Here is a 17743-nt window from a genome sequence, read left to right as displayed (position 1 = left end):
CACACATGTATCAATGTTTCGGTTAATACAATTTTAGCATGGTATATAAACATTTATCATAAACATAAAGATATATAATAACCACTTTTATTATTGCCTCTTGGGCATATCTCCAACACATCATTGTAGACAATTTGCGTCCTTGCGTCAATTTGCGTCATTGTGCATCATTGGCGGCTATGATTGCAGGTATCTCGCGCCTTGCAGAAGTTCAGGGCGACGCACAAGAAGGGCTTCCATATGGTACATTGTTGGGAGGTGCTCAAAGACAACAACAAGTGGATGACAAGCTTTGCGGCCTACCTACAAGCTGTGAAGAATGGGACAGCGGTCACCCTCGACGGCGAAGACGACGATCAAGGCCGTCCAGTCCTTCCACCTCGTCCATGAGGCCATAAGGCTACCAAGGCCGATCTTGTCCGGGAGGCGCAGGCCTTTGCGTTCACGCAGAGCACGGAGAAGATAATGGCCGACAACCGTGCCGCCATGGCTGCTAGGGACGACAAGAGGCGTCCGACCCACGTTGCCTAGGGTTTCCCGAGCCTATATAATCTCCTGCCCGGCTACCGCAGAAATACATCCAATACACGAGTTAGGGTTTCCACCTCTCTCTGCTTGCGCCGCCATCGTAGCCTACTCCATCCCGCGAGTCGACGTGCATCGGCGAACGGGAGAGCAGGTCTCCGGAACCGCTCGTCCTTGCGATCCTGTACGGGAGAGGGCGAATTAGGTTTTTGGGAAGCGCTCTGCGCGACTGCTCAAGCTCTTCATCACGGGTCGCCTTCCGTCCAAGTCGGGCGGTGCTGCCTACCGTCGTCTTCAACACCGTCTACTTCGACCCGTCGTCCCCATCGTCAACAACGTTGTCATCAACAACGTTACTGCTGCGCCATCATCTGCTACACCTCCACCGCCACCACCACCAGATCGGTACGTGCGACATATCTCGATCTGTTTAGCGATGGATGCTTTACCATTTGCGATGCTGCTACTCATGTTGATTAATGCATCTAGTATGTTTGAGTTTCACATGTTAGTAGTTGCTGCCATCATATTTTATATTCTGGAATTAATCATGGAAATTGTGCCTAATTATCCAACATATACGTTTGAAATTGGTTCAATCATGTTTGTGATAGGTACTAGGCCTGACGTTTCTTATGCTCCGAGTCATATGAGCATGTAACAGTGATAAAGAATATCTGCAAATACCTGAACAAGACTAAAAGACGAGTTCCTAGTCTATGTTTCCATAGCAAATGATCCTAACCATCAAAATAAAGTAGTTCATGAACTGGCATATGCAGCTAGAGTCTTGGTGATGCAGCATGCATCTGAGTACAGTTTAGGCATGCTATCCGAATACGTACAATTGATCTTCTTGGATGTATTTTTGGCTATTGGTACACTAAAGTTATTTACTACTCGCTCCGTTTCGGTTTAACAGGCGCGCACACAGTTTAAGACAAAGTTTAACCATTAATTTAATCAATAAAATATAAATTATATGTCTACAAAATCTATACCATTAAATTCGTATTTAAAAAAAGTTTCGAATAGTATAACTTTTAAACATATATTTTATATTTAATTAACCAAAATAATGGTCAAACTAATTTTTTGAGCAACGTACAGGTTGAACCGAGATGGAGGAAGTAGGCAGGTTATTGTCAATATTCCGTACCACAGACCCAAGCAAAGTGTTCCTGCCTATGTAATGAACCCGGCAAATTAATTTGTACTAATACCATCTGTTTGAATTATCTTCTCTACACAATCGGCTTTTAAAATGTTTGGTCATTCAAAAATTTCTCACCGTTTGGCTGTTGTAATATGAAATTATGCTCCTTTAACTTAACTAATTTCAGCATGTTTTTTCATACCGTTTGACTGTCGTAGGCGGGCAAGCTCCGGGCTTAGTATAAAAGAGGACAGGAGGCGAGACTCTAGAATTCAAGCCGCATCAAACCGATATCTCGAACAAGTCGGACACTGCTAAAAATTCTCAAAACGTGTAGTTCACGCCAATTCAGATTCCTTTTTACAAGAGCATGGACCAGTTTTTACACAAAGAATTAATTTTCTACACAAAATGAACCAATTCAATTCTATAAATCTATTGCCTACGAAATTGTTTCACACGTTAACACTTGAGCCTCACAACTCTGTTAGTACATCGAGTTCTCTCGGGCGACCGAGAAACCATGCCATCGGCAAGCCATAAGCACACAGGTTCGCTTCCAGATTCCTTAGCACCAGCACGATCTGTTCAAATCAAGCACGAGAGAAGACAAGTTAGATAAGGCCGAACACACAGGACCAGCAAGGTGATGGCTCGTAGAATATGGTAACACGGGTTCAGCATGCAGCTGAAGTGCTTACCGTGTCCAGGACGAGGGGATCCACGCCGTGCAGCTGCAGCCTCTGAAGATGCGCCTCCACCGGGACAGCCGCGTCGGAGGCGGCGAAGACGTCGCCGACGAACCGGTAGACCTGGGCGAAGCGCAGGTCGTCGGGAGACAACGGGAGCTCGATGGTTTCTTCGTCCTGGGAAGCGCTCCCGTGATCCGGCCATGCCCCGGCTTGCGCGTCGTGTTGGAGGTCCGGGACGCAAGGTTCAGGCGACGCATACGCCCAGTCCGTGTTCGGCACCAGCATGTGGATGTCGTGTTGAATGTCCGGGACACGAGGCTCAGGCGACGCGCATGGCCAGTCCATGGTCGGCAGGAGAATGTCGGCGTCGGGGTGGAGCGGCGGCGGCTGGTGGCGGAGGAGGTCGGCGCGGCGAGGGTGGAGCGGCGGCGGCAGACACTCCCCGAGGCCGAGCTTCTGGGCCTTGAGGAAGTGCTTCTGCGCGTGGCTGCGGATCTGCACGCTCGTCTTTGTTGACACGAACGCCTCGATCATCTTCCAGTCGCGGCCGAACCTGCAATCCAAAGAGAAAAACGCGGGCTCGTCAGTTCAGAGTTCCGAGCAAGTGCGAGCAGAGGAGGTGAGCACAGCAATGAGACATGGGAGACGGCGACTCACAGGTACAAGGCGTGGAGGAAACGCTCGTGCTCCTCGTCGGTCCACCTCTCCCGCGGCCGGGTGATCGTGTATGGCTTCCGGAGCTTGTTCTTCTTCCCTGCTGCCGGCAGCGGCGACGGTGACATCCTTACGCCTCTCATCGTCGTCGCTGCCATCGTATTTCTCTTGCAGGAGCAGAGCTGAGGATCTCTCGCAGGACCAGAACTGAGAAGCTCTCTCACAGTCACAGGATGTCAGGAAGAGTGAAGAGCCTAGAGTGATGAGGCGTTAGACTACAGTGAAGTGATCATGAAGCACGGAGGTAGCTAGCAGCGTGCGCGTATATGTAGTGTTCGGTCGACAGCCGGAGACGCGATAATCGAAGCCGTGTGACGGTGTGAGGCGTGCAGAACGTGCAATATGTCTTTACAAACCGGGCGACAGCAAGACCAAACGTGCTCAACATTAGGATTAGGCTCACGTGTCCCAATAAGGTACACGGCTTTGGGAGCTCCAGTTTGCTTCACTTTGGTTAGGCCGATCGAGGGCATCGAGTTTGGCCAAGCCTGACCGTAGCACCGTAGCGGCCATGCCTCGCAAGCTCAGCAAATGAAATCCAACACAAGCATCACATAAATAGCCGAACGGGCGCGTGACGGCTGCTCTGAGCAGGCCCTCTCTTGTGTTAGCTTTGCCGAACACCATTCCAACGTCGCGTCCTCTAAGTGAGGTCGGTGTTGGCTCCACGGAGGACAGTGGAGCAGGGCTCTATGGTTGTTTCTTCCCTTGTGTTGGTGACATTTCGTTGTTGTTGTTGTCCACCTTGCCTCTAATTTTTCTACCACTAAGCGTGAGGACATTGCTGTGGTCGTGGCTCTGGTGATGCAGATCATGCCCGAGTTTCGGGTGCGAGACATGCTTTGCCTATGCCAATAGAGCACATGAAGGTGGACTTGATGGTGACCTCATGTGTTGGACCTCATGTGAAGTTGCCTGAGCAATCAAATGTGCCGTCGCCCCCATTCCACTTCCACCGACACATAATTCCAATGTTCAATTCACAAAAGAACTTTGCAACTTTCTCATCATCTTGGAGACTACTAGCTTTGTATATGGAATGGCGATCACTTGCCTCCAAACGGGGATGCCAATCACGGGCAAAGGCAAGAGAAGCTAGGCTATTGCCCTCTAACCGACATCGGGAAGAAGAAGTCTCTTAAGTGCATAGACAAGAAGACAAGAAGAGCGACACCATAGGAAAGGCGCATGCACATGCTTGATGTGTGATCTATGTTCTCTCGGCTTGTCCTTAGGGTTAGGATCAGTTCTGTGGTTTTGGTATTGCACATTGCCTTTTGTTGTCTTCTCATCAGGTGTTGTGTGCTAGTGTCAAGGGTGTGTGTTGGCAGATTTTGCTTGAATGTTGTGGGAGCGTAGGGCTTGAGGCTTTGTGAGTAGTTTGTATATGGTTTGTTTTTATTAGTTTTTGCCCGATTTTCTGTAAAGTAAGTTGGCTATTCTCTCCGTTTTAATTAATAGATTGAGGCAGGATTTTCAACCCATTTTTTCAAATATCTTGAGTCCCGGTTGTCATTGTAGTTATCCCCTTTGATGCAGACTGGGATCTAGTACCTTGCTATACGCAATGCACGACTTGCCTTACCCCCTTCATCCATCGTCCATGCAAATCCAACGTCTAGAAAATGATTCAACTCCAAACGACTTGATTTCATCCTCAAGCAGAGCTGCCGCCGAAACGCCGTGGGAAATATGGATAGGAGCGAGATCCACCCGCGGCAACTGGAGAAAACAATGCTGGAAAGATCCTCCTTCGCCACTTCGACTAGCTCCTCTGCGCAGGGTACCCTCCGACGCCCTCCTCTGATCAACACACCTGGAGCTGGTAGCCAAGAGGCTTACGTCAAGTGACTTCAGTCGGACAAACTTAGTCTTCGTTGGTTATTCAAATGGAAATTTTGGTTACTGCTTCTACAATCGTGAGGATAGCGAAGAGTTTGTCACTCGGAATGGTGTCTTTCTTAAGAAAGAGTTTCTCAGTCGGAATGACGATGTAGTAAGGTGCGACTCGAAGAAGTTCGGCGCGAACTGACTACAGGCAAGTCTGCAACCTTCGAGGTTGAGCGGGCGTTGCGCCAAAGTCCGGAAGCACATAGATCCGCTAGATTACGATGAGACTTTCTCACATGTAGTAATGCTTAAGTCGGCCAGGATCATGCTAGCAGTAGCAACCTACTTCAGTTGGAAGATCTGACAAATGGATGTGAAAAGGGCTTTACTTAACAGAAATTTAACAGAGGACATGGATATGATACAACTCAAAGGTTTTACCAGTCCAACTAGTCCTAATAAAGTTTGGGGGCTTTTTTGTAATCCTTGTATGGGTTGAAGCAAGCGAGTCAGAGTTGGAACTTACGTTTTGATGAAGTCATCAAGTCGTTCGGCTTCACGAAGAGCGAGGAAGATTCTTGTCCGTACAAAAATTTCAGTGCGAGCTCAGTTACATTTCTAATACTTATGTAGACAACATATTGCCATTTGGAAATGATGTTCAGATGTTGCAAGAAACCAATGAGTCGTTGAAAATGAGTTTTCAAATGAAGTACTTGGGTGAGGCAACATATATACAGGAGGGAATCACGTCTATAGAGATAGATCGATGCGGCTCGTAGGTTTGAGTCAGAGTACATAGCTGAACAAAATATTGAATATTGAAGAAGTTCAATATGAACTCGACTAAGAAAGTGTTCTTGTCAATGTCGCATGGGACCTGGCTTAGCAAGACTCACCCATCCGGAAGATGTGCGAACCCAGGGTGAACATGATGCCATATACTGTTGAAATATTGGGCCCATTTTTAGTGGCCCAAATTAGATTTCAGTTTTTCCTATAAATCTCAAAGCCTACATAGTGGCAGCCTTGTGAGTTTGAGCCCAAGTTGGTGGCAGCTCACTAGGTAGTGGCAAGAAGTGGGAAGTTTAGTCTCACATGGAAAGTTGGGAGGAAGTTAGACCACCTTATAAGGTGGGTTGTTCCACCACTAGTAAGTGAGTGAGAATAGGAGTGCTACACGCGCGCTCCTCCTCCTCCTCGCTCACTCGTCTCGACACGACACGTCACGACGCGCGCCGCGCTCGTGGTGAGTGGATTGAGCCTCGAGCCGAGACTTTCCTTACTTTTTGCAGCTCGGGAAAACGAACAGAGTTCTAGACGGACGCGTCACAGTTAGTCGGTTCGGGTCGCTCCCGGATCGTGGGCTATCTGTAACCGACTCGAAACATTCGTGCGACGTGGGCGTGGCCCACGTTGCCTAGGGTTTCCCGAGCCTATATAATCTCCTGCCCGGCTACCGCAGAAATACATCCAATACACGAGTTAGGGTTTCCACCTCTCTCTGCTTGCGCCGCCATCGTAGCCTACTCCATCCCGCGAGCCGACGTGCATCGGCGAACGGGAGAGCAGGTCTCCGGAACCGCTCGTCCTTGCGATCATGTACGGGAGAGGGCGAATTAGGTTTTTGGGAAGCGCTCGCGCGGCCTGCTCAAGCTCTTCATCACGGGTCGCCTTCCGTCCAAGTCGGGCGGTGCTGCCTACCGTCGTCTTCAACGCCGTCTACTTCGACCCGGCGTCCCCATCGTCAACAACGTTGTCATCAACAACGTTACTGCTGCGACATCATCTGCTACACCTCCACCACCACCACCACCAGATCGGTACGTGCGACATATCTCGATCTGTTTAGCGATGGATGCTTTACCATTTGCGCTGCTGCTACTCATGTTGATTAATGCATCTAGTATGTTTGAGTTTCACATGTTAGTAGTTGCTGCCATCATGTTTTATATTCTGGAATTAATCATGGAAATTGTGCCTAATTATCCAACAATCCAAAAACCTAATTGTAGGCAATTTCCTGAGTTAATAATGGCTGGTTTTGCTGATGCACTGAGGCCGGATAAGTTTACCGGTGTGCACTTTAAGAGGTGGCAGGTGAAGGCCACGCTCTGGCTTACTCATCTGAAAGTGTTCGAAGTTAGTGATGGTTTACCTGAAGGAACTATATCTGACCAAGATCGAGAACAAGTTCAAGGAAAACAATACTCTCTTCGTCGGATGTGTTCGAGTATTCTTGTCGATCGTACGTGTGATGTGTACATGCACATAACGGATGGTAAAGAGCTACGGGATGCACTCGAATGCTAAATTCGGTGCAACCGATGCTGGCAGTGAATTGTACATCATGGAGAGCTTCCATGACATCAGGATGGTGAACAACCGTTCTGTAGTCGAACAAGCTCATGAGATACAGTGCATTGCGAAAGAGCTTGAACTACTTAAGTGTGCCTTACCTGACAAGTTTGTGGCTGGATGCATCATCGCTAAGGTTCCCCCTTCATGGAGGAACTTTGCCACAACTCTCAAACACAAGAGACAGGAGATATCAGTTGAAAATCGATAGCGTCTCTTGATGTTGAGGAGAAAGCTCGGGCTAAGGATAATACCGAGAAAGGAGAGGGTCGAGTCTAGCGCCAACATGGTGCGGAAGAAACCCTACGAGCAAGAACAAAGGGAATAACAAGCCCTCCTTCGATAAGCTTATGAAGACTACAACCTTCAAGAAGAAGAAGATGATAAACAAAGCAGATCTGAGCTACTTTACCCGTGGAGAGGCTGACCACTTTTCTAAGGACTCGTCCGGAGAGGGCGGACCGCAAGAAAAAGGGGAGGCAAGTCAACACGAGTGACCGCTAGCAATGCTTGATGGGTACGGTAATCTCTTTACTTGTTCTTTCGGTATTTCAATCTCCATGTTGGTGGATTGATACAGGTGCTAATGTTCATGTGTGTGCTGACATATCCATGTTCACTTCTTACCAGGTCGCCCGGGATTCTTCCGTCTTGATGGGGAATGGGTCACATGCTTCGTTCGTGGTGTTGGCACGGTAGATCTGAAGTTCACTTCGGGGAAGATCGTGCAGCTGAGGAACATGCAGCATGTCCCTACTATGAACAAGAATCTCGTTAGCGGCTCCCTTCTATGCAGAGATGGGTTTAAGGTTGTTTAAGAGTCGAATAAAGTAGTTGTTTCCAAGTTTGGACAATTTATTGGTAAAGGCTATGAGTGCGGAGGCTTGTTCCGCTTTTCGCTTTCTGATTTCAGTAGTAAGTCAGTGAACCATATTTGTGGCAATGTTAGTGATGATACCAGTGTTTGGCATTCTCGTTTATGTCACATTAATTTTGGTTTAATGTCTCGGCTATCTAGTTTAAGTTTAATTCCGAATTTCACCATTGCCAAAGGTTCTAAGTGCCATAGTTGTGTGCAATCAAAGCAACCTCGGAAGCCTCACAAGGCGGCCGAGGAGAGAAACTTGGCACCTCTAGAACTCATACATTCTGATCTATGCGAGATGAATGGTGTGTTGACAAAAGGTGGAAAGAGATATTTCATGACATTGATTGATGATGCTACTAGATTTTACTATGTTTATTTGTTGCGAACTAAAGATGAAGCTTTAGACTACTTTAAAATTTATAAGGCCGAAGTTGAAAATCAACTAGAGAGAAAGATCAAGCGTCTTAGGTCGGATCGTGGTGGCGAATATTTTCCTAAAATCTCTGATGAATTCTGTGAGGAACATGGCATTATTCATGAGAGGATGCCTCCCTATTCACCCCAATCAAACGGGGTTGCCGAGAGGAAAAACCGCACGCTGACTGACTTGGTGAATTCCATGTTAGCCACTGCTGGTTTATCAAAGGCATGGTGGGGGGAGGCTTTGTTGACTTCATGTCATGTCCTGAATCGAGTTCCTAACAAGAATAAAGATAAAACCACTTACGAGGAGTGGGCTGGGAGAAAACCATCACTTTCGTATTTGCGCACATGGGGATGTTTGGCGAAAGTCAATACTCCAATTACTAAGAAGCGCAAACTTGGACCAAAGACAGTGGATTGCATCTTTCTAGGTTATGCTCCTCGGAGTGTAGGATATAGATTTTTAGTAGTTCAATCCGAAGTACACGATATGCATGTTGATACTATTATGGAATCTCGTGATGCAACATTTTTTGAGAATATGTTTCCTATGAAAGATATGCATAGCATTGCTAGAATTTCTACTGAGATAATTCCTGAGTCCAGTACATCTAATGAGTATTTTGAACAATCACATGAGAATGTTACTGAGAAGGATGACAATGAAGCTCCTAAACGGAGTAAGAGACGAAGGATTGAAAAATCCTTTGGTGATGATTTCATTGTGTACCTTGTGGATGATACTCCCACGTCCATTGCGAGAGGCATATGCATCTCCGGATGCGGATGATCTGGAAAGAAGCTGTCCATAATGAGATGGACTCGATTCTTTCTAATGGAACTTGGGAGTTGTCGAACGACCCCATGGATGCAAGCCCGTAGGCTGCAAATGGGTGTTCAAGAAGAAGCTAAGACCTGATGGTACTATTGAAAAGTACAAGGCACGGCTTGTAGCGAAAGGCTACACACAGAGAGAAGGCGAAGATTACTTTGACACCTATTCACCTGTCGCTAGACTTACCACCATTCGAGTACTACTATCCATGGTTGCCTCCTATGGTCTTATCGTTCATCAAATGGACGTAAAGACAGCTTTCCTTAATGGAGAGTTGGAAGAGGAAATCTATATGGATCAGCTTGATGGGTTTCTAGTAAAAGGTGAAGAAAGAAAGGTGTGCAAGTTGCTGAAATCTTTATATGGCCTGAAACAAGCACCTAAGCAATGGCATGAGAAGTTTGACAGAACTTTAACTTCTGTAGGCTTTGTTGTCAATGAGGCTGACAAGTCCGTTTACTATCGCCATGGTGGGGGCGAAGGTGTTATACTATGTTTGTATGTGGATGATATTCTGATATTTGGTACAAACATGAAAGTAATACACGAGGTCAAGTCTTTCTTGTCAAAGAGTTTTGATATGAAAGATCTGGGAGAAGCTGATGTAATTCTGAACATCAAGCTGATTAAGAACGAGAGTGGGATTACTCTAACGCAGTCCCATTATGTTGAGAAGATCTTGAGCCGGTTCGGCTATATTGATAGCAAGCCTTCTTCAACACCTTATGATCCCAGTGTGACACTACGCAAGAACCGGAGGATTGCCATAGATCAATTGAGATATTCTCGGATCATTGGCTCACTCATGTACTTAGCGAGCGCGACTAGACCCGACATCTCTTTTGCTTGTTAGCAAGTTGAGTAGGTTCATGTCAAACCCGGGTACTTGATCATTGGCATGCACTTGATAGGGTCATGCGCTACCTATGTGGTACAATGAGTTATGGGATTCACTATTCGGGACACCCAGCTTGTGCTTGAAGGATATAGTGATTCGAATTGGATCTCGAGATGTAGCTGATCCGTACGCCACAAGTGGGTATGTATTTACCTTTGGAGGTGGCGCGGTGTCATGGAGATCTTGTAAGCAAACCATATTGACGAGGTCAACTATGGAAGCAGAACTTACTTGCTTTAGATACAACCACTTGTTGAATCGGAATGGTTGCGAGAGCTCTTGATGGACTTGCCTGTGGTTGAAAAACACTGTTACGGCAATCCTTTTGAATTGTGACAATCAAACTGTAATTCTCAAAGTGAACAATTCTAAGGATAACGCGAAGTCATCAAGACACGTCAAGAGACGTTTGAAGTCCGTTAGGAAATTGCGAAACTCCGGAGTAATAAGCTGTTACATATATTCAAACGAGACAAAAACACAGCAGATCCCTTTACAAAGGGACTATCACGTAATGTGATAGAAAGTGCATCGAGGAGATGGGTTTGAGACCCGTTGATGTTATGCCATAGTGGTAACCCAACCTTTGTGATCGGAGATCCCGTGAATTAAGACTCAGGAAGAACAAACTAGTGGTTTAATTGAGGAGAGTATTATGTAACCCTCTCTATGTGAAGATGCACAACTCTCAATTGCTGTAAGGCAGGTTGGCAACAAGCCTTAATGTGTTTAAGTTGGCTATTTTAGCAAAGATGCTGTCCTACAGAATATTCTTGAAATAACACACCTATATGAGTCCGATTGTTAAACGTCGCAATCTATGAGATTTGGGTGATCTCTAGTAAACTCAAGAAGAGACCATGAAGTATGACGCATATGCTTCACCCGCGGGGTAGGCTACTGGCAGCCATGTACTGGTCATGACTTTGAGTGAAACCCTGTTCACGCAAAACTTGCAATTCAATGCTTAGTCCATTGTTCAAGTGTGAATGGATGTAGCTTAAGGTTCTAGGCGGAAGTTCAACTTAACAGTCTTCGCTGAAACACTGGTATATAAACAAGCAGCGAGTATTGGTAAATCTCTAAATTGGGATTTGAGATCTGGTGGGGGATTGTTGAAATATTGGGCCCACTTTTAGTGGCCCAAATTAGATTTCAGTTTTTCCTATAAATCTCAAAGCCCACATAGTGGCAGCCTTGTGAGTTTGAGCCCAAGTTGGTGGCAGCTCACTAGGGAGTGGCAAGAAGTGGGAAGTTTAGTCCCACATGGAAAGTTGGGAGGAAGTTAGACCACCTTATAAGGTGGGTTGTTCCACCACTAGTAAGTGAGTGAGAATAGGAGTGCTACACGCGCGCTCCTCCTCCTCCTCGCTCACTCGTCTCGTCTAGACTCGACACGACACGACACGTCACGACGCGCGCCGCGCTCGTGGTGAGTGGATTGAGCCTCGAGCCGAGACTTTCCTTACTTTTTGCAGCTCAGGAAAACGAACAGAGTCCTAGACGGACGCGTCACAGTTAGTCGGTTCGGGTCGCTCCCGGATCGTGGGCTATCCGTAACCGACTCGAAACGTTCGTGCGACGTGGGCGTGGCCCACGTTGCCTAGGGTTTCCCGAGCCTATATAATCTCCTGCCCGGCTACCGCAGAAATACATCCAATACACGAGTTAGGGTTTTCACCTCTCTCTGCTTGCGCCGCCATCGTAGCCTACTCCATCCCGCGAGCCGACGTGCATCGGCGAATGGGAGAGCAGGTCTCCGGAACCGCTCGTCCTTGCGATCCTGTACGGGAGAGGGCGAATTAGGTTTTTGGGAAGCGCTCTGCGCGACTGCTCAAGCTCTTCATCACGGGTCGCCTTCCTTCCAAGTCGGGCGGTGCTGCCTACCGTCGTCTTCAACGCCGTCTACTTCGACTCGTCGTCCCCATCGTCAACAACGTTGTCATCAACAACGTTACTGCTGCGACATCATCTGCTACACCTCCACCGCCACCACCACCAGATCGGTACGTGCGACATATCTCGATATGTTTAGCGATGGATGCTTTACCATTTGCGCTGCTGCTACTCATGTTGATTAATGCATCTAGTATGTTTGAGTTTCACATGTTAGTAGTTGCTGCCATCATGTTTTATATTCTGGAATTAATCATGGAAATTGTGCCTAATTATCCAACAAATACGTTTGAAATTGGTTCAATCATGTTTGTGATAGGTACTAGGCCTGACGTTTCTTATGCTCCGAGTCATATGAGCATGTAACAGTGATAAAGAATATCTGCAAATACCTGAACAAGACTAAAAGACGAGTTCCTAGTCTATGTTTCGATAGCAAATGATCCTAACCATCAAAATAAAGTAGTTCATGAACTGGCATATGCAGCTAGAGTCTTGGTGATGCAGCATGCATCTGAGTACAGTTTAGGCATGCTATCCGAATATGTACAATTGATCTTCTTGGATGTATTTTTGGCTATTGGTACACTAAAGTTATTTACTACTCGCTCCGTTTCGGTTTAACAGGCGCGCACACAGTTTAAGACAAAGTTTAACCGTTAATTTAATCAACAAAATATAAATTATATGTCTACAAAATCTATACCATTAAATTCGTATTTAAAAAAAGTTTCGAATAGTATAACTTTTAAACATATATTTTATATTTAATTAACCAAAATAATGGTCAAACTAATTTTTTGAGCAACGTACAGGTTGAACCGAGATGGAGGAAGTAGGCAGGTTATTGTCAATATTCCGTACCACAGACCCAAGCAAAGTGTTCCTGCCTATGTAATGAACCCGGCAAATTACTTTGTACTAATACCATCTGTTTGAATTATCTTCTCTACACAATCGGCTTTTAAAATGTTTGGTCATTCAAAAATTTCTCACCGTTTGGCTGTTGTAATATGAAATTATGCTCCTTTAATTTAACTAATTTCAGCATGTTTTTTCATACCGTTTGACTGTCGTAGGCGGGCAAGCTCCGGGCTTAGTATAAAAGAGGACAGGAGGCGAGACTCTAGAATTCAAGCCGCATCAAACCGATATCTCGAACAAGTCGGACACTGCTAAAAATTCTCAAAACGTGTAGTTCACGCCAATTCAGATTCCTTTTTACAAGAGCATGGACCAGTTTTTACACAAAGAATTAATTTTCTACACAAAATGAACCAATTCAATTCTATAAATCTATTGCCTACGAAATTGTTTCACACGTTAACACTTGAGCCTCACAACTCTGTTAGTACATCGAGTTCTCTCGGGCGACCGAGAAACCATGCCATCGGCAAGCCATAAGCACACAGGTTCGCTTCCAGATTCCTTAGCACCAGCACGATCTGTTCAAATCAAGCACGAGAGAAGACAAGTTAGATAAGGCCGAACACACAGGACCAGCAAGGTGATGGCTCGTAGAATATGGTAACACGGGTTCAGCATGCAGCTGAAGTGCTTACCGTGTCCAGGACGAGGGGATCCACGCCGTGCAGCTGCAGCCTCTGAAGATGCGCCTCCACCGGAACAGCCGCGTCGGAGGCGGCGAAGACGTCGCCGACGAATCGGTAGACCTGTGCGAAGCGCAGGTCGTCGGGAGACAACGGGAGCTCGATGGTTTCTTCGTCCTGGGGAGCGCTCTCGTGATCCGGCCATACTCCGGCCTGCGCGTCGTGTTGGAGGTCCGGGACGCAAGGTTCGGGAGACGCGTACGCCCAGTCCATGTTTGGCACCAGCATGTCGATGTCGTGTTGAATGTCCGGGACACGAGGCTCAGGCGACGCGCATGGCCAGTCCATGCTCGGCAGGAGCATGTCGGCGTCGGGATGGACCGGCGGCGGCTGGTGGCGGAGGAGGTCGGCGCGGCGAGGGTGGAGCGGCGGCGGGAGACACTCCCCGAGGCCGAGCTTCTGGGCCTTGAGGAAGTGCTTCTGGGCGTGGCTGCGGATCTGCACGCTCGTCTTTGTTGACACGAACGCCTCGATCATCTTCCAGTCGCGGCCGAACCTGCAATCCAAAGAGAAAAACGCGGCCTCGTCAGTTCAGAGCTCAGACCTCAGAGTAATTGCGAGCAGAGGAGGTGAGCACACAGTGAGCACAGGGAAGACGGCGACTCACAGGTAGAGGGCGTGGAGGAAACGCTCGTGCTCCTCGTCGGTCCACCTCTCCCGCGGCCGCGTGATCGTGTACGGCTTCCGGAGCTTGTTCTTCTTCTCCGCTGCCGGGAACGGCGCCGCCGGCATCCTCTGGCCTCTCATCGTCGCTGCCATCGTCTTTCCCTCTCTGTTATTTGTCTCTCTCTCTCTCTCAGGAGCAAAGCTGAGAAATTTTCTTGCAGCCGCAGGAGCAGGAACAACACTGAGGAGTGTATAAAGGAGTGAGGCGGGAAGGAGAGTTTTGGCTCCCGGGTTCAAATGAACCTTTTATCTGGACCGTTGTATTTCGTGTGGAGATTGATGATAGTGTCAGAAATGAATGCACAATGTGCGCTCGTAAATGGAGTATACAGCAGCGCTGTCGCATACGGTTGGTCATAGACCAGCGGTACATTTCGCAGGCCGCTTCGTAGACCACGGGTCCAGGAAGTGTGGCCACAGCGTCGCGTGTCTTCCGGATCTAGCGAATGGGAGTTTCTGTCTCTCCGGGCAGAGAGAGAGTAGAGTAGGCATCCACTAGCTCCGGTGATTCGACCATCCGCTGAAGCGGGCGGCCTTATCTGTGAGAGCGGCACGGGCGGGATCAAACCACGATTCTCCTGGCAACCTCATGCAACGAAAATGGACTTTCCCATGGATCTAGTGAGCAGGTAACTTCGTTCAAGCTTCTTTCTGGGTCAAGGTGCAGGCAGCTGCAGAAAAATCTTTTGCTGGCTCTCACCTGTAGACTGTGTCCTCCATTTTTCAGTTTGGCTATCTACGAGGGCGCATGAGTTCCTGTGGAAAATGGTCCGGTCACGACCCACGCCGGAAGAGGTCGAGTACAGCCATGTAGGGTCGATGGAGGAGGAGCAATCGGGGGTCGGCATCGTGCAGGCTGTGGCCGGAGGTGGTGAGAAGGACGCTGACAAGCAAGCTGGCTCCCATAGTCAACTGGGACGGCGAATCCATAGTCTCCGGGGTGGACAAAAAGGTTTGGATTATGCCCGCTGAAATCAGCTGCTAATTCCAGGTTTTAGTCACTAAGTTCGGGCTCTGAAAAACCTATTAGAGCCATTTTGACATGTTAGTAACAGAGGAAAAGAGAGAGATTAGATAGTTAGATCATATTGTGTTGGGTGGTAGGAGCAAACATTTCAGGTAGTATTTGTTTGTGCTAGTAGATGCAGGGAGTCGTCGGGTTATCAGTTGGAACAAACACATGGGTGCTAGTGTGCTACGATGGGCTAGTTGGGTACAGAGGTGCGAAATAGTTAACTAGTCTGTGTGCTTTCATGTGACAAGATGGAGTGATTTGAACTGAAAATTGGTTAGGAAATTGGGGTCATGCAATGCCATTGTGGTTTCAGTTAAACTTGTCTAGAACTCATGCGGAATTTGAAAAAATAATTTGGTACATCATGTGTGTTGCGGTAGCGTTTTTCATGTCGAATAGCTCCGGGTAGCAGCGAGGTTCAGATTGGTTGACTAGTCTCTGAATTTTCTTGAGATTACATAGATAAAAATGAAACTGAATTATACATGTAAAAATTTGGTGATGCAATGACCTTGATGCGGGGAATTAAGCAAGTCCAGAACAGCTGCAAAATTTTGGAAAGAAGTTCGATAGGAGATTCTGAGTGGTGTTGTTGCACTTGCCACGTACATCATATGATAGCTGGCAAATTGAGTTTGTTCATTATCGAGCTTTAAACTGGTAGTGCACTACGTAGATTCTGTTTACATGATACATGATTGTCGCGCTTTCAGGGTCCCAGGAAGTGTGCCCTTGAAAAATTGATCTGTGGTTATGCAGAAAAACTTGGGCATGATGTCGTTGATCCTTGCGTGGGGACAATGTTCGATTTACTCGGTGAAGCTGATGATTTCTACAACATGTACTCGTGGGCAGGGACGGAGTCAGGAAAATGTTTTGCAGGGGGCAATTAAATATTAGCGTAACTGGAGGGAACCATATAGCTAATTTCTTTCAAATTTGTGGCCCAATCTGCATACAATATAGGAGATCTTTCAGAATTTTTTTAGCATAGGGGGGGCATGGCCGTAGCTAGCCCCCCTGCAAGCTCCGTCCCTGCTCGTGGGAGCATGGTTTCGACGGTAGGTATGGAGAGCCGTCTGAATGCAGAGAAGACCAAATGCATGCAGGAAGTAGTGTGTGGATGGCTCGGTAAGTGTCTGCAATTAGACCCGATCCCCCGTAATGCCATGTCTTGGTTATGTGGATTGTACTGACAATAAAAAGTTGTTCCACCCCTTTCTTTGATCAGGACAAACCGTCAAACGAGAACACAAAATCATGCTGATGTAAGTGCCCCGCTATGACCAAGTTGCTTCAGAGTTCGGACACCGGACAATGGATGGTACATAAGTAAGCACAGAGTGAAGCACAGCCACAAGATGACTGAAACTGTAGAGAGGAGCTTGTCAGGCTGCTAACGAGGATTGCACACACCTATTCGTCCACTGTCGATACACCCGGCAAGTGTGGCATCGGTTCTGCTCTTGAACAAAGGTGCACTTCCGAATCCTAGATGATGCCTTCCAGTACACGGAGTCATGGTGACTGACGGCGAGGAAGAAGGCGCCCAAGATATTAACAAGCGATATCGACACCGTGACAATTTTGGTGGACTGGTTAATATGGAAAGAGCAAAATTTCTGGATCTTCCAGCAGGAGTTCAGCAAGGTAAACAGAGTGTTTGAGCTGATTATCAAGGAGACCCGGGCCTGGCGACCGGCTGGCTGCTTAACTCTGTTTTAGAGTAGCTTTATTGAGGTGTGACAGTTGTTGTTTTTGTTCTCTAGGCTCTCTCCTGGGGCTTGTTTTATGTGATGAAAACACATTTGTAAACCTTGTACACCTTGTACAACTCTCCTTCTCTTCTTGATAAAATTCGGAAGATGGCCCTTCGAAAAATAAACTGCAGAGGAGGTATTCTGGCCGTCACACAAGCACATATGGTGTACCTGCTCATCGAAAGAGCACCTGCATCAATTACAGATGTTGTTGTGTGAGTTGTGCTTTTCTCAAGGATTAGATTAGATTTGAATGTCAAGGATTAGTACCAAATTGTTGTCTGAACAAAGCTGTTTGGCAGGTGTTCATATTGAGGATTAGTACCATATTGTTTTCTGAACAAATGTGTACTCAAATTTTTCATTTGTTGTCGAGGGCAATACCAGAACTGTATTGTCATTTGAAGCAGTGGACACCTTGGCAGGATTCAGTATGAACCAAGAAACACGGAGATTAGAAAAAAGCTCGAATCCTAATAGTAAATTCATACGCTGTG

General features: G+C 47.0%; 2 protein-coding genes across 2 annotated transcripts in view; both read right to left on the bottom strand.

Annotated features, from left to right (window-relative positions):
* The window catches only part of LOC124647249 (protein REVEILLE 3-like), a 4312-nt gene extending 1157 nt beyond the window's left edge, over positions 1 to 3155 (bottom strand). The window contains exons 1-4 of the mRNA XM_047187215.1: positions 3031 to 3155; positions 2675 to 2926; positions 2383 to 2593; positions 2196 to 2265 (exon numbers count right to left, since the gene is read on the bottom strand). Coding sequence (XP_047043171.1) covers positions 2196 to 2265; positions 2383 to 2593; positions 2675 to 2926; positions 3031 to 3155 — 658 coding nt within the window. The remainder of the gene's footprint in view (positions 1 to 2195; positions 2266 to 2382; positions 2594 to 2674; positions 2927 to 3030) is intronic.
* Positions 3156 to 13718: 10563 nt separating this feature from the next.
* LOC124650232 (protein REVEILLE 5-like) lies at positions 13719 to 14656 on the bottom strand. The gene is made up of 2 exons (XM_047189784.1): positions 14413 to 14656; positions 13719 to 14301 (listed from the first exon to the last, which is right to left on the bottom strand). The coding sequence occupies exons 1-2, from the start codon at positions 14562 to 14564 to the stop codon at positions 13734 to 13736; spliced, it is 720 nt and encodes a 239-aa protein (XP_047045740.1). The 5' UTR covers positions 14565 to 14656; the 3' UTR covers positions 13719 to 13733.
* Between the last annotated feature and the right edge of the window lie 3087 nt (positions 14657 to 17743).

This window comes from Lolium rigidum, chromosome 4 (assembly GCF_022539505.1).
Source record: "Lolium rigidum isolate FL_2022 chromosome 4, APGP_CSIRO_Lrig_0.1, whole genome shotgun sequence".
Classification (NCBI taxonomy): domain Eukaryota; kingdom Viridiplantae; phylum Streptophyta; class Magnoliopsida; order Poales; family Poaceae; genus Lolium; species Lolium rigidum.
The sequence above is the reverse complement of the archived record's forward strand: the minus strand, read 5'-3'. Positions and strand labels throughout refer to the sequence as shown.

Coding starts and splice junctions, on each gene's coding strand:
- LOC124650232 (XM_047189784.1), bottom strand. CDS start 14,564: ATGGCAGCGACGATGAGAGGCCAGAGGATGCCGGCGGCGCCGTTCCCG. Junction 14,302..14,412: donor TTCCTCCACGCCCTCTACCT/GTGAGTCGCCGT, acceptor TTTGGATTGCAG/GTTCGGCCGCGACTGGAAGA.